The sequence below is a fragment of the Carlito syrichta genome, unplaced genomic scaffold (genome assembly GCF_000164805.1).
Source record: "Carlito syrichta isolate Samal-C Ts95f unplaced genomic scaffold, Tarsius_syrichta-2.0.1 Scaffold262834, whole genome shotgun sequence".
Lineage (NCBI taxonomy): Eukaryota > Metazoa > Chordata > Mammalia > Primates > Tarsiidae > Carlito > Carlito syrichta.
Window position 1 is genome coordinate 12,695 of NW_007206930.1, and position 13,977 is coordinate 26,671.

Below are 13,977 nucleotides of genomic sequence, written 5' to 3' on the forward strand. Positions count from 1 at the left end.
TTTGTCTAGTCTGTGTGGTGTCACTGGAACTGCCACTTGGGGAAGATAGGTCTCACCCTACACAGACATACGCAGGGCAGTATGGAAGTGGCTAAGAACCAGATGCTGGGGTCAGGTTTCCCAAGCTCTGTCATTTATTAGCTGAGAGATGGGCAAGGTTCTTAACCTCAGCTTACCAGTAAAATGGAGATAACTTGGGGTGAGGAGAACAATAGGAAACCTCCCCCAATGGCAACTATGACTATTGCTCCCCTAGAAGTTGTCTCCAGAGGGCACGTTCTACCCTTGTAAAACAGGCAGGGTCAAAAACACTGCCCCCACATCCCAGAGCTATTGCCAAGTCACAGCTCTGTCCCAGGAAGATCATTTACATGAGTTCATGAAGAAATTGTCATTGCCCCTTTGTTGGGGTTGCTTTTTATTTTTAAAGATAATGTTAAGAGCCTTGAAATAAGACAAAGGAAAAACAAGTACCAGAATTGCAAAGTTATCATTTTTATTGAACTGAATTGGTGTGGGAACAGGGGCCACCACAGCTGCTGAGCTCAGGAACAACTGAAAAGCCCCTGTGACATTTTACCTTCGAGGGTCCTAACATGGTTTGGGTGGAACAGCTGAGAAACAGCATAGATATATCTATATATTTATTTAACACTTGAAAATAGTTTAAAATGAGCCTCACAGCCTCGTTCCATTTTCAGGTTACAAATAACATTGGTAACATCTTCTGTGGCCTTCATTAGTAGTGCCAGTTAATATCCTTTCCCAAGACATTCCTTTCAAAGTGCTGGCTATAATTTTTCCCCATCCAGCACACACACACAAAGAATTTAGTAACACTCAGGCAGGTAATAAACTGTAGCACTTCAAAAGTAGTAATAAGGCATATACCACGCACACGGGACTCCACACTCACACTGACAGAAGGATTAACGCCTGGCTGAAGAGGTCCAGCCATGTTCCAGAAGCCAAGATACACTAAGGGAAGGAAAGGGCAAGACATCCAGCAGAGTGTCTGACCAGATGGGCCATTTCAGTCTAAACCTCATTCCAACATCTTGCTTCCAAGTGTGCATTTGTTTTCATTATAAGGCGAAACACTTGCAGGGAAAAGAAAACTATAAAGATTATAAGGAGAGGGAAGAAAATTATTACTTCATTTTTATAATAAATGCATGGAGTAATGATCTGAACTGACCACACCAGTTTTGTGAGAGCCAAGTATTAAACATCCATGGCTACTTAAATAGTTGAAAGTTAACCCCTCTAACATATTCCAAGAGGAAAAAATAACCAACAAGGTAGGAGACGAAATCCCCACTGTTTTTTTTTTTTTTTTTACAAAGCCCATGTCTAGTTCATGTTCTCTTGGTTTGTTTCAAATCAGCTACTCATCCAATTTGGAGTTGACTTTAATGGTGTTAGTATCTTCAAGAGTCTTTTCAATTATTTTAGATACAATGTGATGGAAAAAATATTACAACTTACTCTCTAACATACTCACTGTCTTTCCAAAAACAAGACTAATCAAATTCTTTCACCAGAGTAACCAATACTAAATGGCCACCTAAACCCTGCAGCAGTCATTTGTAAGAATCCCATCTTGCAGTTGGGGATGAAAAATAATTCTAGATATTTTAATAGGCCCAAGTTCATCTTCAAAAATGAATGCCACCTCGTGTTATAGCAGATTGAGAGACTGACAATTCTCAGATTTGCAACTAATAGATGCACATTTTGCAAGGACCTGTCCAATGGATAAAACAAACATCTAAATTAAGGCTTTGACTGGCAAGTGGCCAAGTCGAAGGGTGTGCAAGGCTACATTTCCATTAAGCATCTCCGGTTTCTACTGTCACCCAACTGGTCAACCAGAAGACATGCGATGAGGGGAGGTGCTCCATCAGCGAGCAGCTCCCAGCTGGAAGGCTTGTGTGTAAACAGGTTCTGAGTAAGAGCTGGCAGTGAGACAACTGAGGGGACCTCTGATCATGCAGAGGAAGAAAGCCATTTGCACTGCTGACACAGTGGGCTTTCAACAAAGCCAACAGTTGGCCTTCAGTTCAAGATTCCAAGACTTTGTGACCTAACAGGTGGAGACTACATATAAACCAATGGTTCTCACACTTTAGCTCGTTTGTACAGAAAACCTGGACAAACGCAGAGACTTGGGGCCTAGACCCAGAAGATCTAATTTGGGAGATGCAAATGGTCCAAGCACTTTGCTTCTGAGAAACATGGCTCACAGCAAACAGTTACACATAGTCTTTGATTAAAAGGTCAAGATGTCCAAGAAATAACACCAATGAGGTCAATCCCTAGAGACAAACCCCTCAGGAGTCTCCACCATAACATGAGGCCTCAATTTATCCCCAATTAAGTTTTCTTTCCTTTTTTTCAATTTGAAATAAATTAGCATCTAATAATGATTGTACCAATTCTGAGGTAAAAGGAAGAGCACCAGGGATCTCAATGCTAAAAGAAACAATTCCCTAGGAGGTCCACGCTACATAGAAATCAGATTTCTGCAGTAATCCTACAGAGTTATAGTACAGAGGGTCTTGTTTCTTTGTAGAGTCTGTACACTTTTAATGTAGTATCTGATCATTCTAGTTCATGTTTTAGAAGAACTCCAAAGAGAAAAGGTTAATCTATATGCTCTCTCACGTTTTCTAGATACCAACATTTTCAGGTTTACAGTGATACACAACAAAATTATTTATTATTTCTCTGGATGCTGGAGACAAACATCTTTATTAAAGACACTACCAACATTTTGGCAAACATTTCAAAACAGATTTGTAAACATAATGCTTCCCTTTTCAACTGGCAGCACTTTGAAAAGACAATACAATAAGACGATACAACTTGAATCAACATTAGTTCAAAATCCTTATATTTTTGACCACATAACTTAGGTTCCCACATGATAAAACAAGTGATAGTTTAAATCAACGTCAACAGAGAAACTCCATGAAATGAAAGTTTGTGCTGTTTGATGAATCACAGTATGTTATGGTTAAATATATCCACTCTTTTTTATATTCCTGGCACCCAGGATGAAAAAAAAATCTTTAAATATACATCTTATGTAGGTAATAGCTTCTTTGCATATCTCTCTTCAAAAAATACTTTATAGCAGTATATAAATAGGTTACCTACACATTTTATAATTTTGCCCCCAAAACTATAGATCTGTTTCATTTTTATAACATATCAATTTTTGCCCAACATTAATAAAGCTGACAAACTGTTGAAATGGAAATGCTTGTGTCTTCCACAATAGAAGTAGCAACTTGACAGAAAAAAAACCCTACAGTAACACTCGTCAGTTGTTGAACCTGAGCGTTTGGCCTACTGAGAGTAGCAGCTTTGTTCCTTCATGCACGCTCACATCCACACCACCTCTGCACACACGCAGGCCGAGCACACACTTCCAGACGCTGGTAGGCCACAGTGTGCTTCCCGCTGCCGGAACCCAGTGGGAAGCAGTGTAGCTAATGATGAACCACACTATGTACACAACTAGCAAACACCTTAAGGCAACCATTGCAATGGGGGGTTAACTTGCAGGGCGGATTTAATGTTTTAGACCAAGTCAGCTTTTACGTACATATGTGTATGTGAATCTGTACACATACATACTCATATACCTTTCTGTTTTTTAACCCTCCAAGACAATGTTTTAATTTTTTTTTTGTATTTTGTGCAAATTTCTAAATAGTCTACCATTTAAGGCAAAGAGTTCGCATTAAGAAAGGTCAGAAAATAGGCTTATGTTTATCCAAAAGCATTTCACCTTGCACATTACTGTTGTGGTTTTTTGTTTGTTTTAAATACACACAACTTTTAAGTGTGGATACTGGATCCCCAATATCTAAAAAAATCATTTCTAATGACAAACACAAGTTTTGAGGGGGGGGAAAAACTGATTTAAAGTATAGACACTGGATTCCCAATACCTAAAAAATTATTTCTATTAACAAACACAAGTCTTGAAGGAGGGAAAAAAAAGGACCAGAAAAAGCAGCTTCAAAATGCAGGGAAGCAAAGTAAAATGAAAAAAAATAAAAAATAAAAAATAACTCAAGTTTACTAATACTGAAACTTCCAACAGGCAAAGTTTCATCTTTTGAGAATCTAGAACAACTCATTTGGACTTTCAAATAAATAAGTTTAAGTTTATTCACATCTTCTGGTCCAAGCAGAGCTCTAGTGCCACGACTCTGCCTGCTGTTGGTCAAATTCACCTATGAGTCTTTTGATGTGAGCCAGCTTGTTGTGAAGATATTCGCATCTGTATTTTTCTTCATGGTAATTGGGACTAGACTGTCAAGGAAAGGAAAAACAGTGAGGAATTAAGATGCAGAATTTACGACACTTCTCAGCTACAGGTGAGGACACCAACAGTGATGACACCCACCTGCTTTATCTTCTGATATTCTTGTAAGACTGCTTCATGAACATTCTACAAAATTAAAAATGAGAAATCAGAAGAGAACAGCTTTTCCTTTTCTTGGCAATACAAATAGCCAACATGCATTCAGCAAGAATTTAGGAAATATTGATGGTGGGAGTGTAACTTGGTACAATCTCTACGGAAGGCAATTTGGCAACAGCTATTGAAACAGCAAATGCAAAATTGACTCAGCAATTCCACTATCCTACAGATATACTTGCCCTGAGTGAAATGACGCACATACAAGGTTACTCACTGCAGCACTGTTTGTAAAGCAAAAGACAGTCAACAAAATTGAAATGTTCATCAATCTATATAAAGGAGACTAAGAGACCATTAAAATCTGGAGACACACTTTATGTACTGAGGGAAAAAAATTAGCTAAGATGCATTTTATTGTTTAGTAAATACAGCAAAGTGCAGAACAATCTGGGCAGTTGGATACCATTTATTTAAAATAGAGAAAGAGAACAGTATTCTATTCCAAAAATTCATTACTCGTAAAATGCTCGTTACTTCTAATTTTAATGGAAGCAGGATAAACAATAATGTAACATAGTTTAAGTTACTAGGACATAAGACGATGGTGCATTTTACAACTGAAGAAACCTTGGATTCAATTAAATATGGTGGATATGTAAGTTTGTGTGTGTGAGTATGTATTTCATACATGCACATGCCATACTTCTGAAAGAGTACACTGGAAACCAGTAATGGTAATTGCCTTGCCGGTATGGCAGGAGGGGTGTGGGAGAGCAGGTGGCTGGGGAAGAAAAGGCTAGCTTTATGTACTAAGTACCAGGCATGGATCTAAGCAGTTTACAAATACCTCCTGACATTTATTCCTCACAACAACTCTAAGATTATCCCATTTTATGGATGGGGAAGTTGAGGCAAAGAGGCACTACGTAACTTGCCCAAGGCCACACAAATATTAAATGGTTGAGCTGGGAATCAGCCCAGGCAATGAGGCTCCAGAGTCCCCTCCTAACTATGAAGCAATCCTTGGAACTGCATTTCAATTTGAATAGTCGTGTACACAAAGAACTATAAGGAATAAAATAATCCCCAAATGTCCATGTTTCCAAACTCTGGCACCTTAGCCATGGATTCCCTTGGCAAAGTTTTCTCTAACTCTCACCAGCTTGTTGAAAAGCTCAAGGCCACTAACTGAAGACATAAGGAGTCTCCAAGGTGCAAATGCTCAGGCTGCTTGTCTTATTGGGGGGACTCATCCCTTCTCTCCTGGAGGCTCAGTCAGAACAGGGGTAGTGGGCTGGGACAAAGGTACCATGCCACCTATGGCTGTGAAGTGTGACAAGTTATCTGGCCTACACAGGAGGGAAACACTTATTTAAATCATTTTGTTAAGAACTATGAAAAAAAAATCAGGAGACAGGTCAGGCACCCCCCATTGTATGCTGGCAGCAGTAGTGTCACCACTTCAGGGAGGACAGTGGAAACAGATGAATGCTGGTGACCAAAGTTCAGTCTCTGGATCAGCTAGAAGCACCAAACTTCTTTCTTTAAATTCCTCATCTCTGTGGTATCAAGCCCCCTTTAAATTCTATGTCTGTCTGTCTCTCTCTCCCCACAATATATATCCCACTTAGCATATAGTATGTATATATCTATATTTCTATATCAAATAGGGGTTTTTCTTTAAAATGAAAAACAATTTCCTTGAAATGCACAATCTTGCAGGGAGAAACACCAGACCTGGGAGCTACAGTTTGAATTAGCAGTGTAATTAATCCAATATTCAACTAACTCTGAAGATCTACCTTTTTCTATTTAGCTGTGTTTGATATTTTTCCCAACACATTCTATATTATGTTATGTGACACAAAGGTTTTTCCACTGGTGGGAAAACAGATTCACTGTGTTAATTTATGTCCAAGAACTATTTCAAATATTGAATTTCTAGGGCAGCAGAGGGGCTGGTCAGTGAGAGGACTCGCTTGAGGCCAGTGGGATGGGTGGGGTTGGGAAGGGAAAGAAAGAAAGAAGTTAAAGTATGAAGTCGGTCCATCTGGAACAGATCCATTTACCTGATACTCTTTTGAGCCTGGAGAAAGGCGCTTTCGCTGAGCATCGAGCTTGATGAATCTCCTTGCTACAGTCTCCATTCTGGCATGCAGGGCTCTGTACTCATCATACTCGGCATTGAAATCATCCTTGTAATTCTGGCGTTGCTCATAGGAGACGATAGCGATGTATTTTCTAATAGGTACAAAAGAAAAAAGAGAAATGGAGAGTAGCTACACAATGAACATGACCACACAAATTAGAGATCTAACCCAAATGCTCAGAAGCTGTATCCATGCAAGCATCATAGAATTTAAGGCCACTCTGCCATTAGTTTGCTGTCAGGCCACTCCTTCAAACACCTTCCAGGTGAAATGATCACACAGGAGGGCTTAAGAACGTCAACGAAGAAGAGCAAATGGGAAAAAGACACGGTGGCAATGAAACTACAGTACAAATATGTAAGAAAAAAACAATATTTAGGATGCATTGCAGTGGTTCACTCCTGTAATCCCAGAACTTTGGGAGGTTGAGGTAGGAGAACTGCTTGAGGCCAGGAGTTCAAGACCAGCCCAGGCAGCATACCGAGGCCTTGCTTCTACAAAAAATAAAAAAATTAGCCAGGTGAGGAGTGTATGCCTGTAGTTCCAGCTACTTAGGAGGCTGAGATGGGAGAACTGCCTGAGCCCAGGAGGTTGAGGCTGCAGTGAGTTGTGATTGTGCCACTGCACTCCAGCCGAGGTGACAGAGTGATACTTCAACTCAATCAATCAATCAATCAATCAATCAATCAATCAGTACTAGCTCCCTGAACCTTAAATAAACAAATAATACAGTTTTGGTTTCCTGAACCATAAATACTCTATCTGAAATAATTCACTACCACAGTAATGGCAGAAGCCAACCCATTGTGTCACAAGTCACAGAGTGCTAAAGTCAAAGTTCTCTCTGGCCCACCACCGCTTTAGAGAGGCTATCTACTGGCCTTTCAGACATGCTGCGTGCAGAAATCTCTTCAACAAGGGACCTCATACTTACTCCCTCTGTCTCTTTCCTCAAATTTCTGACTAGGCAAATATATAAAATACAAAAGGAAATTGTGTATCATCTTTTAAAATGAGAGTTAAAAAGGCATGTTTCTCTAGTACTTTCCAAATGTTTAAATGTCATACTATATTGAACAGGAAGCCAGTGTTGTACTGAGTCTAATTTGTTTTCTTAGGAAAATGCCACAAACCTGTATTTTACTTTGGGGGGTGAATACCCAAGGGTCCTGGCAAGAGAAGGGTCATTTTCCGAGAGCGCCAGTTTATTCAGTGGTAAGTAAATTAAAACACCATTTCAATATTAAAACACATTTAAGGTTATTTGGTTGTGGATCTGGGAACTGGGGGCCCATCAGGCTGTGGCTTGCTTCCTTGCTTCTCTCATGGAATGCAACATTCTCTTGAGTTTGTGAGATAAAAATGAAGATTTCAAAGCAATTTCAGGCAGGTGGCATGGGCTTCACAGTGCTCCTGGGGAGACGCACGTATTCTTCACTAGTAAAATCTTGGAATTCAGGTGTTTCCAAATGGTTTTTCCTAATCTTCTCAGTTTTATATAAATTGCTCCATCGCAGATGCAGAGCAGGTAATGTGAGAAAAGTGATGTAGTGGGCAAACCTAGTGTCCTCATTAATATTTTTATTCTTGCTGACTTAGACAGTGTGGAGGTTTAATTTTCTAAGTGTAATTGAGACAACAATGACCTGCTGCTGTGAAGCTGCCCTCCCAGTGCTTTAGTTGTAAAAGGAACACTGCAGCCTCATGGGGAAGCAGAGGCCCTCCTGGACACCGGCTGTCCTGACCACACACCAGGGGGAGCCCACAGTCAAAGGCAGCCCCTAGGCAACAGCACACATCAGCAAAATGGCTAACCCATCTGGAAACTCACACTTCATTTGCTTTAGAATATACCCTGCTTCCTCAAAATCACACTCTTGGTGTTTTACTTAATAATCTTCCTGAGGGAAAATACCCAACTGAGCAACAATTGTGTTGCTGTTATAGAAGAGGAGAGACATTTTTAACCAAAAGCATTTCACTATTTCTAGCAAAAATGGCTATGGTGCTACCATTGGTACTTAATGCAGTGATGGGAAAGCATTTAAACAGTTTGGATAACTCAAAACCACAAGTAACAAAAGCATTATAAAAGAACTAGAAATAGAGTGCCAAGTACAGATTATTCAAAGGCTGATCATTTAGATTTTACAGTATGTCCTTTGGTTTTCCTATGAGGCAATTTAAAAATCTGTATTTCATGGTTTCTCACCATTTTTAGAAAATTTGCTGCATTTATGTAAGACTTAGTTTTTTGTTTGAGTCAGAGTCTCACTCTGTTGCCCAGGCTCGAGTGCAGTGGTACACTAATGGCCACTGCAGCCTTGACCTGCTAGGCTCAGGTGATACTTCCACCTCAGCCTTCCAAGTAGCTGGAACCACAGGCATGTGCCACCACACCCAGCTAATTTTTTTTATTTATTGTAGAGGTAAGGTCTTGCCAAGTTGCCCAGGCTGGTCTTGAACTCTTGGATTCGGGCAATCCTCTCACCTCGGCTTTCCAAAGTGCTGGGATTACAGGTGTGAGCCACTGCTCCCAGCTAAGATTTAGTTTTTAGTTAAAAGAAATTGCTTTTGCCTAAATAAATTAAGCAAACAATCATATAGTCCTGGAAACGTGACAACATACAGGAACACTGAAGCAGACCCAGCAACCATCCTTAGATAAGTAACCTAAAAAAACCTCTAAAATATGGAATGAACTAATAAAGTAGGGAAAACACAGCAACAGCCTTGAAACCTTGGGAAAAAATCTGGCATTATCTCTTAGTCTCCCTAAGAGACTTTGTCATACATAGCAAGTATATGTCACTATTACAACAAAGAGGAATTCAAAACTCATCATGAGAGAATGAGAGCACTGCACTGGCAGCTGATACTTGAGAGGGCAGCTTCCAGGAGATTTTTTAGAAGTGGTTTGCACGTGAGAGGTACACCAGTTCCGTATGGAGCCAGGGGTTGTCCTGGAGCCCGGATGCAGACAATTGGCCTTCTTAGGCCAAGTTGGTGGCAGCTGCCTTTCAAGGCTCCCCACCCTCAGGTGAGAGGACACCAGCGTGGCTTCTCAGGCTCCTGTTAGTTAAGAAATGATAACCAGCATGAGGGGTACATGCGGTATCACTCCTCTAAGTACAGCTTTCACTTCACCGTTAAACAGAAGCAACACATCTGATATCTGAAATGTGCTCTACTGTGGAAATAAGCAAGGCAAGCAGCACAGTTTAACTCATTCACCATGAGAAGCGACTAACAGAAAATAAAACTCTTCAGACAGCCCGGACTCCATGTACCGTTCCCCACTCTGGCTGCTTGGCACACGTGCTCATTTCCAGAGCACTCTGTAGTCAGATCTGTTTGTGCTTTCACTCTCCACTCTTACAGGCTCTCACAACTTAATTATTTTCTTCTTACAGAAGTCTTTTATTCTGTAAAAAAGCTAGAATTATGTGTCCAAGTTATAATTTCTGTGATAACCAGTTACAAAAATGTCTCTAGCTCAGCATTTAGCAACTTGTTTTAACAGGAAAAACATTATAACCAGCACTAAAACGAAATGATCAAATTTTACTATTCTCTTCTCTGAAAACTAATTTGAGGGCAGAACGTTACTTAAATAAAAATCAATCCATCTCTGCTTTGTATTATTAAGTGCAGAGGTTCAAGCACTTTGTCAGTAATAAAACGTCCCTTTGGGGGGCCCAAGTGAACGACTGTGCATTGATAGACTGTCAGCTTTGAAGAGTCAGATCCCTGAAATCTTCCATAATCAGATGCTTGGCCTGGCCCCGGAACAAAGGACAGGCCTCTCTATACTTAAGGGCCAACGAACACGGCTCAGAGCAAGGGGAGGCACAACCTGCTCTCATGCAGACAAGGGTGGATTTGGGACAAGCAGGCTTAAATGGCAGCCTTTCAATTGCAGGGGTGGCTCCAGGACTCTATTTCTGGAGCTTCTTACTTTTCTGATTTGCAAATTATGGGAAAAGAATTTGCAAACTTTCTAAATTTAAATAGCTGTCTCCATTGGCAGACATAGGGACTTACATCAAATAATCTGGGAGTTCAATCGCTGGAGGCTCTGTGGAGGCAGTGCAGCTCTCTTGAACTCCTACGAAGAAATAAAATTCAGAGCGTTCATCAACCAGTAAGGTTATCAAATGCCTGTAATTCTAAAATAGATTAGAAACATCTGGAACACTTTTCCTCAAATTCTATTCTTCCATCTCAATAAGCAACAGTGAGCAAGGAATACAATTGAACACGAACAATAGTGGCCCTATGACCAGCGCCAGCAGAACCGACGCCAGGCATTTAAAGCACCCTGGCTACTGCAGTGTCTGCACAATAGAGGAATTCCATCTTAACCCAAGGTCAATCTTCTATTCTTTCAACAACAGTTGTGGCATCTGCCCAGCAATTCAAAGACTGTGGTGGCAGATGCAGCCAGACAATGGGAGAAACAAATTTTACATCAACATCCACTTTTCATGGGATTCAAACAAGGCAGATGAGACAATAAAGTCAGGTAGCAGACTGCTGTGGTCACTGTATTTTTACTGCCTCCCTTTTTTTGTATGCAGACAGTGGAATTGGGTAGGAAGTTTTCCCACTGATTTAAAGTAATTTAAAATAGGGTATTATTGAATGTTGATGCATACTCCTCTAATCTCTAGCCCTCATAATACTAGGCAGATTTTTTTTTTTTTTTAGGACCAAACAAGTGCCAGTCATTCAGGCTACTCTGTGAAAGTGAGTAAATCCCTTAGAATTCCCTTTCCTTATATGCACCATTTCCAGAGGCTATATTTAGACTTTTTACTAGTGTAATTTTTTTTTATAACAAAGTAGAGTTAAACTGATAACTCAAACCCTAACCATGCCCATTGACAAAACATATAAAAGTGAACAGGCTCTGTGGACATACTGTTTGCTTATATTAGATACATTGATTCAGGCTTGGGTCAAAGGATATGTTTCTAAAACAGCCTGAGTCTTTTGAAAAGTCATCAAGTAGAGGTCACCTGCCACAGACACCAGGTAAGTTCCAAAGACGCAGAAGGTGTGGGACTGGGTCTGAAAGGTACTACATCCTCAGCAAAGGATTCAAAGAGACTAGGTCTGTTTCTCCATGTCTCCAACGTGGAGAACACTTGAAACTCTGCTGTGAGGCTCATATATTAAAATCCAGCCCCTCATTCAGTCACCATCCGAGGGTGGAGAGCATGGCTTATTCACTTTGAACATGGAGTCTGACTTCTTGTCTTTTCCTGAACTGACAAATTCAAATGCAAGAGTGTTGCAGGAAAAAGCTTACACCTACGTCTTGAGCCATTATGTAGTTTTATAGTGATCGAAATATTTCAACAGACATGCTGTGACATGCAATATACCCAACCCAGGTCAATAAAAGGCACTGTATCATATTATTCTACAACTCCTTCTTTGGAAGCACCTCAAAAAAAAAACAATCAAAGCTTCTCGTGAATGGCAAAAATGGTCAGTTAAATGTAAGGATGACAGACTTTCAGTGTTAGGAACAAAATACAAAAAGACAACACTCTTTTAAAACTCAACTCATTAAATTTGAAGCCTGTATTTCTGGTTTGATAACTGGCAGCAACACCGAATGATGGACTTGGCTTGGCTCTCCTATGTGCTCAAAAGCAAAACATCAATTTTTTTTCTTTAAATAAGAAAAACCTAATATTTTCATTAGTTTTTAATGTTTAGTGCACCACATATAAGCAGTCTGTCTACTAATTAGCTTTTCTCTAGAGGTAAAGTATTATTTTCAGCTTCTTTGGTTCTCTATAAATTTGGCTTCTAAGCCTCCTAAGCCTAAAATGGTTAACTTTACAAATAACAATTGATGTCAGTTACTAAAACAGGACTCTTAAAACTGGGGGAAAAAGACCAAAAACATTAAGACCTATTAAGCTAATAATAGCTAACAGCCTTGCAAAAGACAAATTGCATTCATTCCAAATAAAGTTGATATTATGGATCTGCAAATGTAATTTTACCTTGCCTGTTTTTAAAAAACTTTTGACATTTCCCCTGTGCCAATATTAATTAAAGAAGAGGTGACCTGTTTCTTTGGGAAAAAAGGAAATGAATATTTTTATTGCTAATTATGTATCTGGTTAAGTCAGTTCAAGAATGGCATACAAAAGGTCACGCTGAGGTTGCACAATATCATAACAGATATGGAAAAGAATGTCAAAGTCCACCTTCCAAAAGGAACTCTCTGAAGGATGACAGGGTCATTTTTAAATGTCACTATCTTATTAACAAATATAGAAACAATGCTTAATAGCTGGTTAAAAAGAGGCTGAAAACAACGGTTGTAAAGTGAAAAAAAATCGCTCAAAAACACAACACTAAGATTAACAATTAAATGGAAAGTCATTTGCTAAGAAAGCACTACTAATTATAAACTGTATGATCTCAGACTCATGATAGCATGCTCTTCTGGCTCATCTAACACATGTAGTCAGTATTTTCACAAAGGTAAAATACCTCCACTGGAATTAGGACTGGAGTTATTTAGCTTGGCAATTTCCTCTTCTTGCTTAAGGTCCTCTTCCTTTTCCTCAATAGTCTCAATGCCATGCTTTTTTATTTGGTCCTTTTCCTTGTGTTTTTTAGACTTCTTTTTGGACTTTTTGTGAGACATCGAATGGTTTTCTTCCATAGGTTTTGGACACTTTAGCAGAACTGAACCAGGGGCTAAGGTTTCCAGAGAAGTCCTAGAGGTATATTTGTCTTGCTGGTCCTCAAAGATGCTACCATCTTGACTAAAACTGTCAACAGGTAGGTCTTGAGTCCCCCGGCCTTCTGGAGTGCTAGGGGAATTGGAGTTAGAATTGACGATCTGAGGAGGCTGAGAGACGGGCAGATGGGTTGACGGCAGTGGTGGAGGGGTGGGGATGGCGGCGGCTGCAGGGGGCAGTGGGAGGCCTGCGGCAGATTTCTCACTGGTGGGATTCAAGTGACCATTTAGTGTTGGTGGAACTCTGTTCGTCAGGTGAGATATTCGGGCTTTCTTATTCATTAAAGGATCAATAAAATCTGAGTCCAAAAGCCGCTTCTGGAGAAGAGAAAGGAAAAAAGTTAGCCAGTTTGCACTAAAATTCAGTACATGTATGACTGATTCAACAACTGATTAACCTTACTCGTAGTTAAGTCTATTACTAGGGTTGTGTTAACCTTTCTCCATGCTTAAGCAAAAACACAAAAATCCAAACCCAGAACTAACAAAACCAAATCAAAACAACAACCAAACCAAACCAAAAGTTATTATTATTTCCATGTCTAATGTCAAAAAGCAGAATCTGGCAAATCCATGTTTTTTTAGAGTACTTATTCTCTTCTTTCTGATCACAG

The 13,977-nt window shown here is 39.8% G+C and overlaps 1 protein-coding gene across 1 annotated transcript in view; it reads right to left on the minus strand.

Annotated features, from left to right (window-relative positions):
• Window positions 1–479: 479 nt before the first annotated feature.
• Window positions 480–13,977, minus strand: part of ELL2 (elongation factor for RNA polymerase II 2) — a 78,002-nt gene continuing 64,504 nt past the window's right edge. Inside the window, exons 8-12 of the mRNA XM_008052202.2 lie at window positions 13,111–13,681; window positions 10,636–10,699; window positions 6,511–6,682; window positions 4,424–4,468; window positions 480–4,329 (exon numbers count right to left, since the gene is read on the minus strand). Of these exons, the coding sequence (XP_008050393.2) occupies window positions 4,213–4,329; window positions 4,424–4,468; window positions 6,511–6,682; window positions 10,636–10,699; window positions 13,111–13,681 (969 nt within the window). The 3' untranslated portion in view covers window positions 480–4,212. The remainder of the gene's footprint in view (window positions 4,330–4,423; window positions 4,469–6,510; window positions 6,683–10,635; window positions 10,700–13,110; window positions 13,682–13,977) is intronic.